The sequence below is a fragment of the Cervus elaphus genome, chromosome 33 (genome assembly GCF_910594005.1).
Source record: "Cervus elaphus chromosome 33, mCerEla1.1, whole genome shotgun sequence".
Taxonomy (NCBI): Eukaryota; Metazoa; Chordata; class Mammalia; order Artiodactyla; family Cervidae; genus Cervus; species Cervus elaphus.
Genome location: NC_057847.1, coordinates 63378703 through 63402048, shown reverse-complemented (window position 1 = coordinate 63402048; position 23346 = coordinate 63378703). Strand labels below are relative to the sequence as shown.

The following is a 23346-nucleotide window of genomic DNA, read 5'->3' as shown; positions in this document are numbered from 1 at the left end:
AAGGCAAATACCATATGATATCACTTATATATGGAGTCTAAAATATGACACATATGAAACAGAAACAGTCTCAAAGTCATAGAAAACGGACTTGTGGTTGCCAAGGGGGAGGGGAGGTAAAGGAGGGTTGGTTGGGAGTGTGGGACTAGCAGATACAAGCTATTATATATAGAATGGGTAAACAGCAAGGTCCTATTGTATAGCACAGGGAACTGTATTCAATATCCTGTAATAAACCATAATGGAATAGAGTATGAAAAAGAGTGTATAACTGAATCACTTTGCTATACATCAGAGGCTAACACATTGTAAACCAAGTACGTTTCAATTAAAAAAAAAAAAACCAAAAATATTTTTTTTCAGCTTTTTTACAAGCTTGAAATGGGACTTATCTCTCATTTTCTGGACTTCTCCCCCTACCTTAGTTTTAGATTGCACTGCTTTATAGTGTGCTTTCTTCCTAGCAAACCAAGTTCTTATGTGTATCATAACTGCTTATTGCAGTTTGAGACTTTTGGTTCAGGTTCTAGGTATCTTAATTTAACACAGGTTAACCTCAGTTTAAAGAAACCTAACATATTAAAAAAAATAATAGTTTTTGATATGTAGTATGTTATTGTTCAGTCACTCAGTTGTGTCTGACTCTTTGCAACCCCATGGACTGCAGCACACCAGGCTTCCCTGTCTTTCACCAACTCCTGGAGCTTGCTCAAACTCATGTCCATTGAGTTGGTGATGCCATCCACCCATCTCCTCCTCTGTCATCCCCTTCTCCTGCCTTCAGTCTTTCCCAGCATAAGGGTCTTATCTAATGAGTTGGCTCTTCCATCAGCTGGCCAAAGTATTGGAGTTTCAGCTTCAGCATCAGTCCTTCAAATGAATATTCAGGATTGATTTCCTTTAGGATGGACTGGTTTGATCTCCTTGCAGTTCAAGGGACTCTCAAGAGTCTTCTCCAACACCACAGTTCAAAAGCATCAATTCTTCGGCTCTCAGCTTTCTTTATAGTCCAACTCTCACAACCATACATGACTACTAGAAAAACCATAGCTTTGACTATACGGACCTCTTTTGGCAAAGTAATGTCTCTGCTTTTTAATATGCTGTCTAGGTTGGTCATAGCTTTCCTTTCAAGGAGTGTGCGTCTTTTAATTTCATGGCTGCAGTCACCCTCTGCAGTGATTTTGGAGCCCAAGAAAATAAAGTCTGTCACTGTTTCCCCATCTATTTGCCATGAAGTAATGGGACTGGATGTGATGATCTTAGTTTTTTGAATGTTGAGTTTTAAGCTAACTTTTTCACTCTCCTCTCTCACCTTCATCAAGAGGCTCTTTATTTCGTCTTCATTTTCTGCCATACTGTTCATGGGGTTCTCAAGTCAAGAATACTGAAATGGTTTGCCATTCCCTTCTTCAGTGGACCACGTTTTGTCAGAACTCTTCACTATCACCCATCCGTCTTGGGTGGCCCTACATGGCATGGCTCATAGTTCATTGAATTAGACAAGGCTGTGATCCATGTGATCAGTTTGGTTAGTTTTCTGTGATATGCAGGTTACACGGTGGTTATTCTCCTCCCAAAAAGATTCAGAATTTTACATACCTTTCCAAGAATACATAAAATTGCCAGATGTTATATGATAGGTACAGTCCAAACTACACTTTTAAGAACTCAGTGACTCACAGAATCATTCCTCACCTTTTCTTATCTAGTTTGGGGCTCTCTGTACTTGGAAGTTGCTGAGTTGGTATTTCTGCCTCTTGGTGGTGCTGTGCTGTAATGACTATAGACTTCCCCAGTGGAAATAACAGCAATGGGAGACTGGAAGCTTTGTGGGAAAAATCCTTTTTTATGATTATTTTATGTAATTAAGGGGGCTGTTTGAAACTTTTAATTAAAATGTTTTCCAATCAAGTTGATACTTAAATGAAAATATTTGAATGCCAGAGCTCAATAAAGAAACTCACAGAACCTGTTCAGCAAATAAATGCTACAGATGTCATGCCACTTAAATTGATTTTACAAATTTGCTTGTTTCTGAAGCAATTTCTGATCTCCAACAATGCTGTGGAATACATAGTGATGTTATTAGATTTGAGATTTTTATAATAAATATTTCATTGTCATGTATTTTTTCTAATTTTTAAAATTTATAAAATTTAACCATTTTCTGTTAAAAGGTACTCAGATTCTGCTGTTGGTAGAGAGAGTTGGGTTTTTGTGTGTGTGTGTGTGAAGAGGCATGGGATTTACTATATATTCATTATTTTATATAGAGACTCATCTTACCAAAATTACTTGATTACTTGAAAACTACAGTTTTGTTAGTCACTTGATAGTTAATTTTCTAGGGAAATTTTCTTTTTAAAGGATCACTGTGATAAATCACTTATAAATAACTTCCTCTTGGTTTATTCACTTGTATGTTTTCCCTTTTCCCTTTTGAGGAGGATAAATATAGGATGAAGCTTTTAGATTAAGGGGCAGAAAAAGGGAAAAAAGATCTGTGGTGAAAAAACTAATGGTAACTATTGAATATGTTAAGGCGGTTGTTTTTTCCTTTTTTGTTTTTCTGTGAAACGCAGGGTGTGTTTACTTCTGGGACATGGGAAGAGAAATCCGATGAGATTTCCTTTGCAGACTTCAAGTTTTCGGTCACTCATCATTATCTTGTACAAGAATCCACTGATAAAGAAGGAAAGGATGAAGTACCAGAAGGTAAGTTTTTACTATTTACTATTTACTATTATTCTCTGGAGATGTTTTACATATGCACAGTTGTTTCACCACACCTGAAATAGAGTATGATTTTTGCAGAGTAATTATCACAGCATCATTCATTTTTAAATTAGTTAAATCATTTATTTGTAGAGTGCCTAACATGTGCTAGGGCTTTCCTCATAGCTCAGTTGGTAAATCAACTACCTGCAATGCAGGAGATCTAGGTTCAGTTCCTGGGTTGGGAAGATCCCTTGGAGAAGGGAATGGCAACCCACTCCAGTATTCTTGCCTGGAGAATCCCATGGACAGAGAGGAGCCTGGTGGGCTACAGTCCATGGGGGTCGCAAGAGTTGGACATGACCAACCAAACATGTGCTAGGTTCTGTGCTAAGTCCAATTGAGAAAAATGTACATTTCAGTAGGGGAGATAAAGTCTATAGGTAAGTAAGAATAATAAGAGGTAAAAAGTGATAAATGCTATCCCAAAGCACAAAGTTTTACTGGAGTTCAGAGGAGAAAAGATCAGTTTTAATCCAGGGAGATCAGAGAAGATGTTACGGAGAATTAAGTAACTAAGCTGGGCTTTGAAGAATTTTTGAAAGTTGTTTATTGATTAGTCAGTGTTGGCTTTGTGTATGCCCCAGGCTTTGGAGACAGATCAAGTGGATTAAAATTCTGGTTTCTCTACTGACTATTACTTGACCTTTCTAAGCTTGACTGATCTCATTTGTAAAATGAAGTAATACTACCTGGAGGGTAAGTGGGAAGATTTAATAAGATACTGTAGTAAGTGTGTATCTCATCATTACTAATGTTATCAGCCTCTTATATAAGCATTGCAATTAGTATTCAAGCTAGCAAACATCCTTTGCAGCTTAATAAAGGATTCTGAGAGTATTATTTCTTCCCCCCTACAAAGTCGCAAAGGTAATTTTAATTTATATTAGCTATCATTTTATTTATTTATATTTTTATTGATGTATAATTGCTTTACAATGTTGTGTTAGTTTATGCTGCACAACAAAGTGAATCAGCTACATGTATACATACATCCCTTCCCTCTCGAACCTCCCACTGCCATCCCACCCCCTAGACCATCACAGCATGGAGCTGAGCTCCCTGTGCTATATAGCAGCTTCCCACTAGCTGTTCTACACATGGTAGCGAATATATGTCAGTCATACTCTCCCAATTTGTCACACATATACTACCAGGTATTTTAAGAGAAGGATCCATGTTCAAATAGTCTTTTTTTTTTAAATAGTCTTTTTTTAATAGAATAATCTCATAATTTATTACTAACTTGAAATACAGTAATTTCTAATTCTGAGTTAATATTTTAATTTTATTAAATTTTGCATTTCCTATTGAAATAAAGTACCTGTTTTAGTACTTGGCCCCATGTTAGATGGTGTTTACAGTTGTTAATAGGTCACTATCCAAATCTTTGTTCTGAGATCTGCTAGTATAAAATAGTGAGTGAGCAAGGTATTAAAAAGTGTGAATTTTGAATCTGGTCAATATTCTTTTTCATTCACTCAGAAAATAACTATGCACAGTTAGTGTTCAATTTTTGATGGTCAAAACACATTATTATTTCTAAGTGTAGGCCTGAAATATTTTGTACCTTTTCTTACATAGGAATAAAATTATATTACCTTTTCTATTATATATATTATTTTCACAAAACAATTAGATAGCATCTGCGTTTAGATTCATAGACTAGGATAGATAATTTGACCATGTATACACTTGGATAGGACAATTATACAACAAAATAAACCAGAATATGAGAATGTATACTTTAGGAATAAGGGAAAGAGGGAAATATACACAGCTGGTAGAAGCCTAATAATAGCCTAGCTATTTCTGGGTCCAACATTCTGCTGATTAATGGCGGAAACTGTTCAAGGTATATAAATCTTGGGTGTTGTTAATTTGTAGAGAAAACATACATCAGGGAAAAGCTATTGTAATAAGGAGGCTTAGAATCAGTGTTTCTGAGATAGAGGAGACTGGAATGATGAGAGATAATTAATGAATTTAAGATAGTTAAGGCATTGTTACTGCATATGTGTAAGTATTTGGCAGTTTTAATTTGGTTGTGATTGAAGCTGTAACTAATGGTAGAAGTTAGAAGCAAATCATCAGCCCAGTTAATTTGAAGATACACATTTAAAATTATATTATCAGAGGTCAGAAGATTTGAGTACTGATTATTTGAGTTGCTTATTGCTTTAGTTAAGTAGAGCATCAAGTCATTAGTATTCTCCTATTTATTCTTTTTACAGATTAACAAAATATAAATTTGCTAAGCAAGTATAGCTGTATAGCAAAAGGAAGTATTTTTATAAACATTTTTTTGTGCTTTGAACTTATGGTGTATTTTCAAGTATAAATAATGATCACTAATGTTAGTATCTTATTATGGATTGTAATGCAAGTACTTCCAGATATATGGGTTATAAAGGAGAAGCTGCTTAGTGGTTTTACAAGAATATTTAAGATGGCTAGAGATGAAAAAAAAGGTTAGCTATGGGAGGTGATATAGAATTGACAGACTCTATATATAAATTCTGAAGAAAAGTAAAGACGAGGGCATGCCAAGAAGAACAAAAAAACCAAGGCTTTCTAGTAAGGAATGAAGAATTGTTTGAGTAATGATTTAGAAGAATGGAAAATACTATAAACATGGGAATGATATATATATATATTTTTTTTTTTAATAGACTGGCTTCTTTGTTTTTTTTTCTTTTTAAGAAAAGAGAGAGTGAGAGAGAGACATCGGTCTCCTTCCAAAGTTTAACTTTAGCCCTAGATGTAAATCCTGAAGCAATGGCAAAACTATATGGACTAGTAAGATGTGTTATAGAATGATGTCTTTAAATTATATGATGAAATACTGCCTTAGAATGAATGTACTTACTTGTTCATTATCAAATGTTTCCGTAGATGTTATTCCACAATCTATGCAAGACTTGCTGTGTATGAATAATGACTTTCCTCCCAGAGCACATTGCCTGGTAAGATGGTAAGTATACACTTTACACAGATAACTTTTAGAATGTATATCAGGGTGGCCCCCAGAGTGCCTGCAAGATAGATGATTTGCTCGGAATTCACACAGGACTCAGCATGTATTGATAGTTGCTCTTAATGCTAGGATTTCTTACAGTGACAGAATGCAAAGCAAAATCAGCAAAGGGGAAAAGTGCCTGAGGCAAAGTTTGGAGGAAGTGCAAGTGTTTAAGAGTCCTTTCCTAATGGAGTCACACAGGGTATAGTGAATTCCCTTAGCAACAAGTTGTGACAGTACATACGAAATGTTGTCTATCAGAGAAACTTGTTAAAAGCTAACTTGTTAGAAGCTCAGCTGTCTCAGATTTTTAACTAGTGACATGTCACGGAGATATCGTCTGACTGTGACATAAGAAAATTTTAGACTCCTAGAAGGAAAGCAGGTAAACCTGCTGTTTAAACCACTTTGTTTGTACAATTTATGCACAATAAGTCTTTATCAATTAGGATAAATGATGTGACCTCTCCCCAAATCCAAGTAGCCAAACCCAAATACCAGCCAAAGGTCAGCCTTGTAAGTAGGCCTTTCTGAGGATAGCAGTCACAGGGCTGTTAACTCTTTTTTGCACAGTAGTCATGGTCTAGGTTGTACCTAACTATGATTCTGATGACTAGCATAGAACAATTAAGTAATAGAAAGCTTCATATGTGTTGTTGAAAATCGAATTGACATAAAATGTTGATCTCAGTTATGTTATAGCATCAAAACTCAATTGTGTCTTAGTATTAATTGTGGTATGTTAATTTAAAAGTATCACATTTAAAAAACCTTATAATCTCTCTGAAGTTCTTTTAATTTTTTTCATTTATTCACAGCATCTCTTTATTTTGGAGATGTTAGTGTTAAAACATTCTACCACCAAAATGGCCCAAGCATAAGTATATGGTCAAGAAAGAAGACCTAGTTAAAGGAAATTTGTATACTGGTTTTAATTTACTCTGTTGGCCTGAGTCAGTCTTTTTTTTTTTTTTTTTAATTAAAAAATTTCTAAGGAAGGGGAAGAATGATAATCTGTGTTTCATTCCATAGTAATTATTATATCAAGTAGATTATGTGACACATAAAAAAAGAAAATTATTTGCATATGCAATAAACTGGATAATGTTTCATAAATAGTCCCATTATTTATTAGTAGTACTATTTATTGTTGCTGTGCAGGCTTTTCTCTAGTTGCTGTGAGGAGAAGCTACTCTCTAGTTGCAGTGTGTGGACTTGTTACTGCCATGGCTTCTCTTATTGTGGGCCACAGACTCTAGGTCACGTGGGCTTCGGTAGCTGTGGCTGGCTGGCTCTAGAGCACAGTCTTAGTAGTGGTGGTACATGGGCTTGGTTGCTCCATGGCATGTGGGCTCTTCCTGGACCAGGGATTGAACCCCTGTCTCCTGCATTAGGCAAATTCTTTACCACTGAGCCACCAGGGAAGTCCCCATCCAGATTTTCTTATCTTTTAGAATATAAATACATAGATTTAATATGACAAAATACATCAGAAGGCAGCATGGTGTCATAGAGTTTGCATTTACATTCATTCATTCAGCATTAATTGATCTACTATTTGCCCAGGCAGTGAATTAGACAAACTGATGTTTAATTTCTAGCTTAGGGACCTATTACCTTAGCAACTTTGGGCAAAACTTAATTTCGCTGATTTGGTTTCTAAGTTGGTGAAGTCAAGATAATAAATAATACGTACCTTTGAGAGTATTTGTGAGGATTTAATAAGATAATAACACATTATGTATACATCAGCATTGCAATGCTGTTATATAATTTCTGTTCAGCTTTTTAATATTTCAAAAAAGTGTACTGACACATAGTCCATGGTTAAATATTCATTGAGTGAATTCATGAAATCTTTCTTTGTATTAGATTAATGAATCACTTGTTAGTGATTTGTTTATGTATTAATGAAAATCACTTGTTAGTAGTTTTTTAATGTTCCCATTTTTATAAAATTTTATTTTAGAAATTAACATACAGTAAGTTGGACTTTTTTTTTATGTTCACTGAACTTTAGCACATTTGTTATTCAGTTGCTAAGTTGTGTCCAATTCTTTGCCGGACTGCGGCACACCAGCCATCTGTCCTTCACTATCTCCCATAGTTTGGTCGAGCTCATGTCCATTGAGTCTGTGATGCAATCTAACCATCTCATCCTCTGCTGCCCCTTTCTCTTGCCTTCATTCTTACCCAGAATCAGGGTTTTTTCCAGTGAGTAGGCTCTTTGCATTAGGTAGCCAAAGTATTGGAACTTCAGCTTTAGTATCAGTCTCTCCAATGAATCTTTAGGGTTGATTTTCTTTAGGATTGACTGATTTGATCTCCTAACAATTGAAAGGATTCTTGAGAGTCTTCTCCAGCACCACAATTTGAAGGTATCAATTCTTCAGCTCTCAGCCTTCTCTATGGTCCAGTTCTCATATCCATACATGACTACTGGAAAAACCATAGCTTTGACTATACAGACCTTTGTTGGCAAGTGATGTCTCTGCTTTTTAATACATTGTCTAGATTTTTCATAGCTTTTCTTCCAAGCAGCAAGTATCTTTTAATTTTGTGGCTACATTCACTCTGCAGTGTTTTTGGAGCCCAAGGAAACAATCTGTCACCATTTCCACTTTTTTCACATCTGTTTGCCATGAGATGATGGGACTGGATGCCATAATCTTCGTTTTTTGAATATTGAGTTTTAAGGCAGCTTTTTCACTCTCCTCTTTTACCCTCAACAAGAGGCTCCTTATCTCCTCTTCGCTTTCTGCCATTAGAGTGAAAATAATGGTACCATGTACATTCCCTGGTGGCTCAGATGGTGAAGAATCTGCCTGTAATACAGGAAACCAGGTTCAATCCTTGGCTCAGGAAGACCCCTGGAGAAGGGAATGGCTACTCTAGTATTCTTGCCTGGAAAATTCCATGGACCGGGGAGCCTAAAGGGCTACAGTACATAGGCTTGCAAAAAGTCAGACATAACTGAGTGACTAATGTTTTCAGGTTTTTCTTTTTTCATGTGCATTTGTATACAAGTTTTTAAAAATAGTTATTTATTTGGCTGTGTTGAGTCTTAGTTGCAGTACTTGGAATCTTTTTTTTTTTTTTTTGCACTTTACAGTGTATAGGCTCCAGAGTGTGTGGTCCTGGGAGCATATGAGATCTTAGTTCCCCAACCAGGAATTGAACCAATGTCCCCTGCATTGCAGGGTGGATTCTTAATTACTGGACCACCAGGGAAGTCCCGTATAGTTTTTAAATTGCTACCACCGAGTATAGGATAGTTCTATAACCTCCCCCAAACTCCTCTTCTCCATTCTAATATTTGGCAGTCACTAGCAAAGAGTCGGACATGACTGAGTGACTGAACTGAACATGTTCTTAGGCACTGTAAGCTTTGACCTTCCAGGAGTTTCATAGAGATGGAATCAAATAGTAACCATATGAGACTGTCTTCTTTCACTCACCATAATACTTTTGAGATCATTTGAAGTAATTTTGTATCAATGGTTTGTTCCTTTCTATTAGTAGTATTCTACTGTAGGGATAGTTTGTTTACTCTTTCCCCTGTTGATGGATAATAGATCTATTTCTTGGACGTTTATGAGTAGAGCTGCTGTAAATATTTTTGTGTAGATCTTTTATATGAAAATATATTTTTAGATTACTTGGGTAAGTACCTAGGGTGTGATTAAGTCACATGGAAGCCCAGTCACATGCTAAGTGTATATTTAACTTTATATGAAACAGCTAAACTGATTTCCAAAGTGATGTACCATTTTGCATTCCCACTAACAACATATGAGAGTTTCAGTTGCTCTGTATCCACAGTAGCACTTGGTGTCAGTTTTTTTAGTTTTAGCTATTTTTTGGAGAAGGCAATGGCACCCCACTCCAGTACTCTTGCCTGGAAAATCCCATGGGCGGAGGAGCCTGGTGGGCTGCAGTCCATGGGGCCGCGAAGAGTCAGACACGACTGAGCGACTTCACTCTCAAGTTTCACTTTCCTGCGTTGGAGAAGGAAATGGCAAGCAACTCCAGTGTTCTTGCCTAGAGAATTCCCGGGACGACGGAGCCTGGTGGGCTGCCGTCTATGGGGTCGCACAGAGTCAGACACGACTGAAGTGACTTAGCAGCAGCAGCAGCAGCATTCTAACAGATGTGTTGTTAGAATGAGAATATCTCATCCTAATTTTAATTTTAAATATCTTTCATGTGTTTATTTGCCATGAATATACTCTATGGTGAAATGTCTGCAAGTCTTTTGCCCACTTTTTAATTGAGTTGTTTTCTTATTGTTGTGTTTTGAGAGTTTTTTAATATATTCTAAATACAAATATTTTCTCAAGACTGTAATTTATCTTTTCATTCTCTTATTAGTGTCTTTTCCAGAATAAAGTTTTAAAAATTTGATGCAGTTTGGTTTATCAGCTTTTTACATTATGAATTATGCTTTTGGTGCCATGTCTGAGAACACTTGCTTGAGGTCAGAAAGCTTTCTCCTAATTAAAATATATATATATATATATATATATATATATATATATATATATGTGTGTGTATATAAACTTTAAAAAATTTGTGGTTTATTTTAGGTTTATAGAAAAGTTATAGAGATAGTTACAGACTCTTCCAGGATACCCTTCTCTCAGTTTTCCCTGTTGTTAGTTTGTATTACCATACGTGTGTGAGAACTGAAAAGCCAATGTTGGGACGTTAGTTAAAACTTGGCACATTGTCGTTCTTCAGTCTCTAAGTCATGTCTGACTCTCTGCGGCTCCATGGACTACAGCACGCCAGGTACGTTAGTCAGATTTTGTTTAGCTAGTTTTTCCACTAACATCCATTTTCTCTTCAAAGATCTAGTCTGGGATACTGCATTGTATTTAGTTATCTTGTCACCTTAGATTGTTCAGTCTACATTCCTGTGAAAATTTCTTAGTCTTTCCTCATTTTTGATCACTTGGAGCTTTGAGGGATACTAGTCAGGAATTTTGTAGAATGTCATTCAGTTTGAGAGATTTAAAAATTTAAAAAAAAATTTTTTTTCCGAAACTTTTTATTTTGTATTGGGGTATAGCCAATTAACAATGATGTGGTAGTTTGAGGAAAATGGCAAAGGAGCTCAATTTTAACATGTATCCGTTAAAATATTTTTTGAAGTAAAAAAAACTGTATGGTTACATTTGGGTTATGACTTTGGAAAGAAGATCATAAAGGTGAAGTGCCTGTATTGTATATCAGAAGGTCATATTAGCATCATGATTTAGTCACTAGTGACATTAACTTTGATTACATGGTCAATTTTTTGTTTTATTCTAAAAGTTTTACATTTTATATTTAGAGCTTTTATCCATTTCAAGTTGATTTTTGTATAATATTCTTTTCTTGCCTGTGGATGTTTAGTTGTCCCAACAGCATTTGTTGAAGAGTTTCCTTCATAGACTTACTTATTCAACTTTATCAAAGATCACGGGCCACCAGGTGGGATGCATGAGACAAGTGCTCCGGCCTGGTGCACTGGGAAGACCCAGAGGAATCGGGTGGAGAGGGAGGTGGGAGGGGGGATCGGGATTGGGAATACATGTAAATCCATGGCTGATTCATATCAATGTATGACAAAACCCACTGGAAAAAAAAATAAAATAAAAAAAAAATAAAAAAAAAAAAAAAAAAAAAAAAAAAAAAGAAAAGCAAACAAGGGAATAAATGTTGAAAAATAATAATAATAAAACTAAAAAATAAATAAAATAAACAAATATTAATAATAAAAAAAAAAAAAGATCACGGGCCACATTTTTGTGGGTTTATTTCTGGATGCTCTTGGTTTTATAAGTGTTTACATTAAATAGTCCCTTTCCTTTTCCTTTTTAAAATTTTTTTTCAAATTTGTTTTGGCTATTCTAGCTCCTTTGCTTTTCTGTTTACATTTTAGGATTGGTATATATCTACAAAAAGTCTCATTGGGATTTTGATTGGAATTGCCTAGAGTCTGTAGATTATTTTGGTGGAGAATTGATATGTTTATATGCTGGGTCTTCCACTTTATGGTCACAATTGGTCTCCAGTTATTTAGGTCTTCTTTGATTTCAGCATATGGATCCTGTATATTTTTTATTAGGTGTATATCTAATTATTGTTTGTTTAAAATGAGCTATTGTAATGGTATTGTTTACAATTTTTTCATATCCAGTGCTTTGTTGTTAGTATGTAGGAATGTGACTAATTTTTGTGCCTTGAGGTCATATCCTGTGACCTTACTAAATTCAGTTATTAGCTCTAGGAAGAGTTTTGTGGTGTCTTTTGAATTTTCTTTGTAAGTAGTCATATGAATAGGCATAGTTTTACTTCTTCTTTTCCAATATATGGTTCTGTTTTTTCCCTTGCCTTTTTAAACTGGCTAAGGCTCCAGTAAAATAGTGAATGTGAATGGTGAGAGTGGACATCTTTGTTTTGCTCCTAATCTTGTTTAGTCTTTTAGCATAAAATTTGACATCAAGTATAGTTTCTTCATTGATACTCTTTACTAGGTTGGGAAAGTTCTGTTCTTAGTTTGCTGGGAGCTTTTATATGAATGGATGTTGAATTTTGTGAAATGTGTTTTCTACTTAAATTGATGTGATCTTTTGTTTCTACGTGGGTTGATTTTCTAGATAGCTAATTAGCTTCACACTGCCAGGATGAACTCAACTTCTACTTTTTTGTGGTTTAACTTGCATTGATTTGCATGATTTTTACTTCTATAGCTGGATTTGATATGCTAATATTTTGTTAAGGATTTTAGTAGTAGTAGTAGTCAAACTCAGTCATGTCCGACTCTTTGTGACCCCCATGGACTGTAGCCTGCTAGGCTTCTCTGTCCATAGAATTCTCCAGCAAGAATATGAGAGTGGGTTGCCATTTCTTACTTCAGGGGATCTTCCCAACCCAGGGATTGAATCTGGGTCTCTTGCATTGCAGGCAGATTCTTTACCATGAACCACCAGGTAAGCCCCTGTTGAGGATTTTGGTGTCTGTGTTAATGAGAAATATTGGCCTACAGTTTCCTTACATTTTGGTTTTGATATCAGAGAAACACTGGCCTCATAACATCAGTTGGGAAGTAGTTTGTTCTCTTCTGTTTTTTGAAAGAGATTGTGTAAAATTGATGTTGCTTTCTTTAAATGTTTGGTAGAATTTGTCATGGAAACCACCTGGGCCTGGAGTTTTACTGAGGTGACAGTCCCTTCTAAGATCCAGGCTTTAAGCAAAAGTCTTCAGTCCACTTCCTTGTCTCATGTACACCCATATCCCTGAGGGGCCATTCAAGATGTTGCAACCTCTGTACTGATTTGGATTGACAGAAGCCCATGCACAGACAATACTTGATTAAATATAAAGGATACAGAAGGAAATTGATGTGTTCCTAGGTTACCTGGTAGAGAGATTCGGAACAACATCAGAAAAAATATGCAGCTTCTTACTCTTAGTGCCTCATAAGCTGGGGATGGTAATATCTGAATGACATCATACTTGCGGAAGCATAGTTTCCAAACCTAGACTTACTTATATTTATGAGACTAGGGCATTCTTGGACATAGCCTAACCTGTATACATACCAAAGACCACTTCTGCTCTGCTAGTTTATACTTTCTTATCTCAGAGTGGTGTAATTCACATTGTCATTGCTAGGCTAACGATGTGGTAGTCTCAGCCATAAACAGACTTTTCTTCCGTCATTCTCAGTCTCTGTAGTCTATCAAAGCATGGTCATTTTGCTCTGTAAGTCCTACCAATAGGCTTTTAGCATCTAAATGGCTTATCCTGTAAGATCCTGATCCCTAGCCACTAGCTGTTTTGGTGTCTACCCAGAGTTGATAATCCCCTGATTTTCTTCAGTCACCTTTACATGCTTACTTCTGCCTTTAAGTTCCCTCTTTGTTTTTGTGACTCAGGAATCTCCTTTTTATTATCTCAAGTTCAGCTATGTATTTCAAAAACATTATCGTATCTTACCAGGTGTTCTGGGGTGGAAGGGGACCTACGTCATATCAATCTGCTGTATCACTTCCATTTTTTTAATTTGATTTTTCTTAAAGATTAGAAAGGCAACAACCAAACTTTTGAGAACTATTTGAAAATTAGGTATATTAAAACTATGTGTTTTCTTTTATTCAACAAACATTCTTTTAAAACATTTACTGTGAGTCAGATACTGGGCTATCAAGGATAAAATGTGGTCCTTGTCTCAGATAGCTTTTGGATTAGAAGGGGGTTCAGAGATACGGGAACAGATGGCAGCACTGCTAAATGCTTTTATGGGGGGCAGCACAGAGCTTGAGGCAAACTCATAGGAGATACTGCCTTTCCAGACAGATCAAGTCAGGAAAATGTTTCCAGGAGAGGTGATACCTCACCTGAATCCTGCAAGGCAAGTGAGAATAAGCCAGGTGAGTTTAGATAAAAAGATATTCAAGGCAGAAGAAGAGCGTTAGTAGAGGTGATGATGCCTAATTGAACTTGAAGCCTGCAAATAGTTTGGGAAGCCTTGGGATAAGCTGAGGGTTGAGAATGGCAAAAGATGAGATGGTGTCTGTGTATTTGGAGTCTAATGTGAAGGCATCTTAACAAGATTTCATAATGTTCTCATATTTTTTAAATAGAATTTTGAAATTATAATTGTTAAAAATTCTTACTTTCAGGAATACAAATTAATCATGAAGCTTCTTAGCAACTGAAGAATAACATACACATAAGTTTTTCTAAGTTGAACTAAAGACCCTGATGCTGGGAAAAATTGAGGGCAGGAGGAGAAGGGGATGACAGAGGATGAGATGGTTGGATAGCATCACCGACTCAATGGACATGGGTTTGGGTGGACTCCGGGAGTTGGTGATGGACAGGGAGGCCTGGTGTGCTGCAGTTCATGGGGTCGCAAAGAGTGGGACACAATTGAGTGATTGAACTGAACTGAAAGTTAATAAAGCAGACCCTCAAAATTTGAAGTATAATGCAGAATATTTATACTATACATAGACAATGAGTAAAGATTGTCAGAATGAGAAAAACTTAATATATGATTAATCAAACTTTAAAAAATAGAACATTTATGTCAAATGCTGAGTTTTGATGGTTCAAGTTTATCAATCTCTTTCTATTTTGTTATCTCCTAGTTTCAGTTTTTATATCAAGCATCTGCCAGGTTAGCATTAACCCTGTTTAACTTTTTAAAAAATATTTTGTAAAACTAGTCTTAAAAGTATGTGGACATGACATTAATGAATCTGGATGTGGGTTCGTGCAGCAAAGCCAATTTACTGATAATGGGTTGTGGTGAAGGAAAGTACAGTGTTATTTCAGGGCACCAAACAAGGAGAATGGGAAATGCATGGTCAAAAGACCTAGCTTCATGATAGCTTTCGGGGAAGGGTTTTCAAGGGCATTGTGAGGGAGTGGGCCGCATGGTCCGTGATCAGCTTGTGCTCAGCTCTTGGGTTGGTTGGCATCAAGGTAAAGTTTTACACATCATCAGTTTTCTGGCACCAATCAGTTTGGGGACTTCATGCTTGCAGTCAGCAGTTTTCATCTGGTGGGGTCTGGTTTCTATAAAAACAACTTAGGAATGTGGGTCAGACCTTTATATTTTTCAAGGAACTGGGAGTTTGATGACTCTATTATGTGGTTGATTTATAATCTAAATTGTTATGTTTCCCAACCTAACATCTTTTCTTGGTTTCTACACGTTCACATATCCTGATAATTAATGCTCAAGCCAGCCTTCGGAGACCCAGGGGGTCTAGGAGATGAAAATAAAAGCCTCTTTCTTCAAAAGACAGGGACACAGGCACTTGCTTACTGTTTCATGATCAAGTTTTATATCTAGGCAAGGTTGTGGTTTAGTCACCAAGTCGTGTCCGACTCTTGTGACCCCATAGACTCTAGCCTGCCAGGCTCCTCTGTCCATGGGATTCTCCAGGCAGGAATACTGGAGTGGGTTGCCATTTCCTTCTCTAGGGGGTCTTTCCTACCCAGGAATTGAACCTGGGTCTCCTGCATTGCAGGCAGATTCTTTACCAACTGAGCTATAAGGGAATCTTAATGATGTGACTTGTTGGCTGCTTCTCTCTGCCTCCTTTTATTTTATTTTTTTCTATTTATTTTTATTAGTTGGAGGCTAATTACTTTACAATATTGTAGTGGTTTTTACCATACATTGACATGAATCAGCCATGGATTTACATGTGTTCCCCATCCTGAACCCCCCTCCTACCTCCCTCCCTCTCTGGCTCCTTTTATACCTATCCTTTAAATACCTTCTAATGGCTAATCCTGAAACCCTTATTATAAATTTAGTCCATTGATTAATTGCTATTTATTTTAAAAAAATAGTCATAGAAATGACACAAACATTAATCTTAGCAGACATTTATGTCCAAATGTAAATTTATGAGCTCTTTTGTGAGCAGAGGGTATGGTAGGTAGGCTCATAAGTCCTGTTAATATTCGTCTGCATACATAGTTACAGAATTTTCTTCTGGGATGAGAACTTTTAAGGTGTTTAAGATTTATTCTGTTAGCAACTTTCAGATGCACAGTACAGTATTCTTAACTATAGTCACCATGCTGTACATTACATCCCCATAATCTACTTCCTTTATAACTGGAGATTTGTATCTTTTGCTCTCTCCACCATTTCCACCACCTGTTTCACACACCACCTCTGGCAGCCACCAATCTGTTGTCTGTATCTAGGAGCTTGGTGCGTTGTGTTTGTTTGTTTTTATTGCATATGTAAGTGAGATCCTGTGTTATTTCGTTTTTCTCTGTCTGACCTGTTTCACTTGGCACAATGTCCTCACATCCGTGCACGTTGTTGCCCATGGTAAGGTTTCAGTTTTTTCCATGACAGAATAATAATCTGTTGTGTGTATGCATGCGTGCTTAGTCGCTTCAGTCGTGTCTGACTCTGTGACCCTGTAGCCCACCACGCTCCTCTGTCCTGCATATACATACACCACATTTTCTTCATTCATTCACCCATTAATGGATACTTAAGTTGTTTCTATATCTTGGTTTTTCTAAGTGATGCTAAAGTGTTGATGGGGGCACATAACTTTTTGAATTAGTGTTTTCATTTTCTTTGGATAAATACCCAGAAATAGAATTTCTGGGTCATAAGGTAGTTCCATTTTAAATTTTTTGGAGACACTTTTATACTGTTTTTCCTACTGGCTGCACCAGTTTATATCCCCACCAACAGTGTTTGAGGGTTCCCTTTTTTTTTTTTCCTGTGTTCTTGCTAATAGTTTTTCTTTTCTTTTTGATGATAATCACTCTAAAAAATATAAGGTTATATGTTGTTGTTTTGATTTGTATTTCCCTTATGATTAGTGATGTTTAGCATCTTTTCATGTAGCTGTTGATCACCTGTATGCATTGATCTTTTAAAGATAATAGTGATAGGGAAAATACATTTGAAATCAAAGAAGAGAGCATATTTAACGGAGGTAATGGAGTGTTATTTGAGATAAATATTCAAAAAAAAAAAAAAAAAAGAATCTATTGATGTTCCAGGATGACAGAGTAGGGAAAACATTCCAGGTAGTGGAAACAAAGACAATGAGGATTGAATTTTATTGCAGATAAATAGGAAGCAGTTCTCTTTGGCTTATTTCTTGTGAACAGGAGTATACACTGGCACAATTTTATGTGTATGGAGGGGGTAGTTTGGCAACAGCTATCAATGTTAAAGATGTTCAAGATGTTCTTTTATCCAGCACCTTCTAAGAATTTGTCCCACAATTATACCCTGTAGAAATTGTTGCAGTATTGTTGCAGTAGCATGAAACTGGAAACAAAGTACTGACCAGTAGGGGAGATGAGCCTTTGAAAAGAAGGTACAGAAAGTGTATTAATCGAATCTTTTTTGAGGATAGGATGGGTCAGTGAACAGATGGAACAGTTCTGGAAGAATGACCAAGAACTGTTGACAGCGGTTTCACTCTAGTTCCTGGGGATACCAAGGCAAATAAGTGCTTTTGTTTTCTTTCTTCCAAGCATATTAAGAAAAGAAAGAAAAAAACTGTATGTAAATAGATTTAGAGCCTAAAATTCACAGTCCTGGGTTCTTTGCAGTATATGATGCTACTTCTACATAACTAATTTTGATTTCAGGGGTAGGAGGGTAGAGGAGAGGTGAGAAGATGAAATGAACTTTTGTCATCTAAACAATAAACAGATTATAGTTGGATTTTAAAAAAAATTTAAATCTTTTTTGCTGCTGTTTTGGGGAATTTCTTGAGACTGTTCATAGAAGTATTCATAACTTTGTGTAGAGTTAAAATAGGCAAATGAATAATGCCTTTTATAAATTTATATTAAAAATATTGTTAAATAAAAACACAATGGGGAGTGAATAGGACAGGAATTTTCAGGAGGCAAGATTACCAGTTTGACCTTAATGTTTTTATAAATTTTGGCTGCAGATTTGTGGTTTTTAATGGACTTGTCAACTAAATGAGAAGTTTCCATTATTGTAAGATACCATAGCAAGAGTAAGCCATTTTCTGATAATTTTGTGATTCCTATCTAATATGTATTATTGAGTGAAAGAATATAATAATTCTTTAATTATGATACTAGAGTAAATCTGGAGAATTAAATGGCAACCCACTCCAATATTCTTACCTGGGAAATCCCATGGACAGAGGAGCCATTGGGCTACAGTCCATGGGGTTGCCAAAAAAAAAAAAAAGACAGACACAACTTAGCAACTAACCAACAAGAGTAAATCATGTTCTTACTTGGACAGCACAAGTATGACTAATAGTTATTTTCTTGACATTTAGGGAATCTATTAAACTTTATCTCTCCACATTAGTGGACTTGATGTTATCAGCTAATTAATGCAAGAAGTCAGTGCTGGCTTTCACGTTTTATTTATGAAACCTAACTTTTAGAACAAAACTGGTTACTTAATTTTTTTTTCTTTGTAATTTCAGCAAATCGCTGCTAATTTGTAAAAAATGGAGAGAAAATATTAGATGAATGATGGGAATTTTGTGCCAAATGAAGGAAATTCAGGTTGTTATAGGTTCAGTTGCCATTTAAGAAGGAAAGAAAGAAAGACCTGTGGTTCAAACCTAACTTTCTTTAAGGGAAATATTTTTCATGTTTCCCAAATAACAGATTTTTGTGTTCTGACATTCATGCCTGTTTAATGGCAGTGATTCTTTTTCTTTTTTTTTTTAAGGTATGGACTCCGGGAGTTTGTGGTGATAGCACCTGCTGCAAACAGTGATGCTGTCCTCAGTGAGTCTAAGTGCAATCTTCTTCTCAGCTCTGTGTCTATTGCTCTGGGAAACACTGGCTGGTAGGTGGACATTTCAAAACACCAAGACATGAGTTTTAAGAACTATTTTAAATTAAAATTTATGAAGGAAACTGCTTACTAAATATTAGGTTTTTGATTAATATAGGATTAGTGTTTATACATTATTATATTGGAATATGATATGTAAGGACCAACACAACAAAGTCTTTAGAGAAAGTATATCCAAAGGGAAACTTACTGAAATATTACATGAATATTTAAAATGAATAAATTGTACTGTTTTTGTATTTTGCTTCCAAATGTTTAAGCTATTTAAATTTTGATGCAAAATCAGAACATGGAAGCAACCTAGATATCCATCAAGAGATGAATGAATAAAGAAGTTGTGATACCTATACACAGTGGAATATTACTCAGCCATGAAAATGAATGAATTTGAGTCAGTTCTAATGAGGTAGATGAACCTAGAGCCTGTCCTACAGAGTGAAGTAAGTCAGAAAGAGAAGAACAAATAAGTATCATACATTAACATACACATGGAATCTAGAAAGATGGTACTGGTGAATCTATTTGTGGGGCAGCAGTGGGGATGCAGACAGAGAGAACAGACTTGTGGACACAATGAGAGAGAAGGTGGGACCATTGGGAGAGTAGCACTGAAGCATGTACCACATGTCAGATAGACAGCCAGTGGGGATTTGTTGTGTGACTGACTCAGGGAGCTCAACCCAGGCGCTGTAACAGCCTAGAGGGGTGGGATGAAGTGGGAGGTGGGAGGGGAGGGACATGTGTATACCTATGGCTGATTCATGTTGATGTATAGCAGAAACCAACACAACACTGTAAAGCAGTTATCCTCCAATTAAAAATAATTTTAAAAATACCAAAAAAAAAAGAATCTAATTTTAAAACTTGAGCCTCAACTAGGACTATGCATTCAGGTAACTTGAATTTTTTGTTTCAAATGACTGAAAGTGCTAAAAGTATTGATTTTTGAAGTTAAGATAGATTTTAGTGAGTAGGCTAATTTGCAGATATGGAAATCTTTGAATAAGGAGGAACAACTATATCTTCAAATGATTAAGTAAAATATAATTCATCATTAATGTAGGTTTAATTTGTATTGTTTAATACCTGTGAATCAAGTTTAATATGACCTTGAAAATCCTAGTATGGTAGGATCACTTTTAGTCAAGAAAATTTTTATTCTGCTTTTTTTTATGATTTTTCAGCCATTTAAAAATAATTTTCTGACTGTATGGTGCCACTTGATAATAATTTATTCAGTTTATTAGTGTAAGGAGAAAAGATACTAATAATGCCTTTGCTATAAATATGTCTGTGGAATGTTCCTTGTTTAGTTCTTTAAATATTTGAGATTAAAATAATGTTATACTGTAAAGGGAGATTTAGAAGCTATTCAATGTTTAATGAACTTACAGTCTATTCTTGTTAATTATATCCTACAGCCAGGTGCCACTCTTTGTGCAAATTCATCACAAATGGCGAAGAATGTATGTGGGTGAATGTCAGGGTCCTGGTGTCCGAACTGATTTCGAAATGGTTCATCTTCGAAAAGTGCCAAATCAGTATACTCATTTATCAGGTCTGCTGGATATCTTCAAATCAAAGATCGTGAGTTGGCATTGATACTTTGTCTTATCTGGGATCCAGATAAAAGTAGTAATTTAGTAATTTTATTGATTTCATAGAAATATTTCTAATATTGATCATATAATTACTTAGAAGAAAGATGTAATCGATCATAAAAATTACTGTGTGTATCTAAAGAAACAAATAGCCAATTAGTTTTTAGTGTACAAACACTAAAACTGGTTTTGGTTGTTCGGTTGGTTAACATTTGGATACTGTATTAACTCTTTATATTCCTTTTTCTCTAACAGTAATATTGCCAACCCTCCCCTGTGTGAGTGAGCATCTATGTAGCTGCTTGTTTGGGACTCTGACTGAGCAACTGAGATGTGAACTCTTTGGGTTCTGAATTGCTCTCCACCCCCCCGCCCCCAAGGGTCTATTTGATGTTTAAAATTAATCTGGCTTATAATGCTATGACTGAAGGCAGCAGGGCTAACTTGGATGTGCTCAATACATCTTTATTTTTCTCTAAAAGCACTATAACAGAGATATGGGGGACTTGCCTGTGCTACTCTTTTACAAAGTAGCTGTCCTAGACTCTTTAAAAATAGCAGTTTCATGATAGGCAATACAAAGGCTGGGAGCTGTTTAGCTTTAAAGAGACTAAAGTGATGTAACAACTAAAGGCAGTGTGTGATCTTGATCACAGCAAAATAGCCATAAAGGACACAATTGGGACAGTTTTAATATGGACTATATATTAGAAAATAATATCAGTGTTAAAATTCCTGAGTGTGATAATTGTGTTATGGTTGCATAGGCTAATGTCCTCATTCATAGGAATTACATGCTGAAGTATTTAGAGGTGAATTGCCATGATACTTGGCAATTTACTTTCAAAACTTTCAGTCAAAAAAATCATGTGGGTATTCATTATGCTAGCTTTGCAACCTTTCTGAAGGTTTACAAATTTTGAAAAATAAGAAAATGCTGAAATTTCTTTTTTTTAACATATATTGTTTGTAGAAAGATATTCAGGATTAGAACTTCATAAAAGTATGTTTTCAGTGTTGAGGCTGTAAATAGCATGGTGCTAGAATTATCACTAAAAAGATGAATCTATTTGACATTTTAAAAAGTACATGTACCAGGTTAAGAAATTAAAGAGGTAAAAACTTCTTTATATCCTTAGTCCCTTTCCTCAAAATAACTATTGTTAACTGTTTCTTGTGATTATCTCCATTAAACAAATGATAGAAGTATGTCTTTTAGAAAGTTCCCTGTCTATATGCAACTTTTTTTCCAAAACCTTTCTGGGCCTTGAAATGCTGTCTTAAATACTACTTAATTCTTCATGTGTTGCTTTGAGAAATTTTTGAAAAAGACAAATATGTGTTATTTCTACCCCATTAGTTTTCCTTTGTTCTCACCAAGTCTTCAATTATGTTTAATTATTTTAGATAAAATTCTAGTCAGATGCAAATATTAATGTTTTATTCCTCTTTTTAAAAACATTAGTGAAAGTTATTTTCATGGATCTTTTACTCCTCTACATAACTCAGCTTCTTACTGAAACTAGGGACCACATTAATTTGTGAAGCCTGATTTAGAATATGACTGTAAAAAAAAAAGTGTTCGTAATGTTTATTACATCATCTTTCAGAACTTTTACAAACCTCACTGGTCTAAATACGAAAGTTGATTTGATAAGAGTTGAACTTAAAATAATTGAGAGTTTTTTGGGTACTTTATTGGTATTACATAAAACTACTTAATATACAACTCTCTTATACTGTCTTTATAAAGCTATCTTTATAAATATTACCCTTTAAATCTACTGGAAGTGTTCCAAGACACTTTAGCCCCACAATGGCAATTTATTTCATTTTCACATGAATCTAATATTTTGAAAAGGTTTCCTTGGCAGAGTGGCAGCAGAGGGCGGTTGTCCTTGGAGTCACATAAAGTTTAAATTTAAATCCTCTTTTGCCACAATCCTTTAAATGTTTGAAAGCACTCTCATACCGTAGTGTTTCATTTTTCAGTTTAGACATTCCTCATTCTATCAGATGTTCTTTATGTTTCATGGTTTTATATTCTGATTTGGATATTTATCTTTCTTAGAACTGTATTTATTTCTTCATGTTCTGGGAAAGTTTTGTTTGCAGGCTCATTTTGAATGTCATCTTTCTGTAGTTTTTTAAGCTTTCCTATCTTCTCTAGTGGTTTTATAATTTTGTGATTGCTTCTTATCTGTAGACTATTTCAGAAGCCTGTTTTAAAATGGTGTTTGAAGCCTCTTGCTCGGTGTTGATATTGTGGTATCGCACACGGAGTCTTGGAATCATTGAATTGCTTGCTTGGATCATAGGAGTGGGTTTTTCCCCAGATCACACAACTTTTTCTAGCCCGATACCTTCCAGCACAGCCACTGCCCCAAGCTAGAGTACTCTGTTCATATGTCTGCCTTAAGCAGAGAGTCTTTGTAGTACCCTCAGTCTGGGCTGAGTACTTTTGGTTCCATTTAATGTAGTCCATAATCCTGGCTGTCACCTGGAACTTAGCAAGCATGTGTCTTGGGTCCCACTTAATGCTTTCAGTTTTCTGTACCTTTTCTATTCCTTTTCTAGGATCCGTGAAGATATTTATG

General features: G+C 35.6%; 1 protein-coding gene across 2 annotated transcripts in view; it reads left to right on the top strand.

The window, feature by feature from the left end:
• The window catches only part of RAB3GAP1 (RAB3 GTPase activating protein catalytic subunit 1), a 96441-nt gene that overhangs the window by 23383 nt on the left and 49712 nt on the right, over positions 1-23346 (top strand). For both annotated transcript variants that reach the window (XM_043894250.1, XM_043894249.1), the window contains exons 4-7: positions 2586-2718; positions 5674-5752; positions 19020-19139; positions 20570-20735. In XM_043894250.1, coding sequence (XP_043750185.1) covers positions 2586-2718; positions 5674-5752; positions 19020-19139; positions 20570-20735 — 498 coding nt within the window. The remainder of the gene's footprint in view (positions 1-2585; positions 2719-5673; positions 5753-19019; positions 19140-20569; positions 20736-23346) is intronic.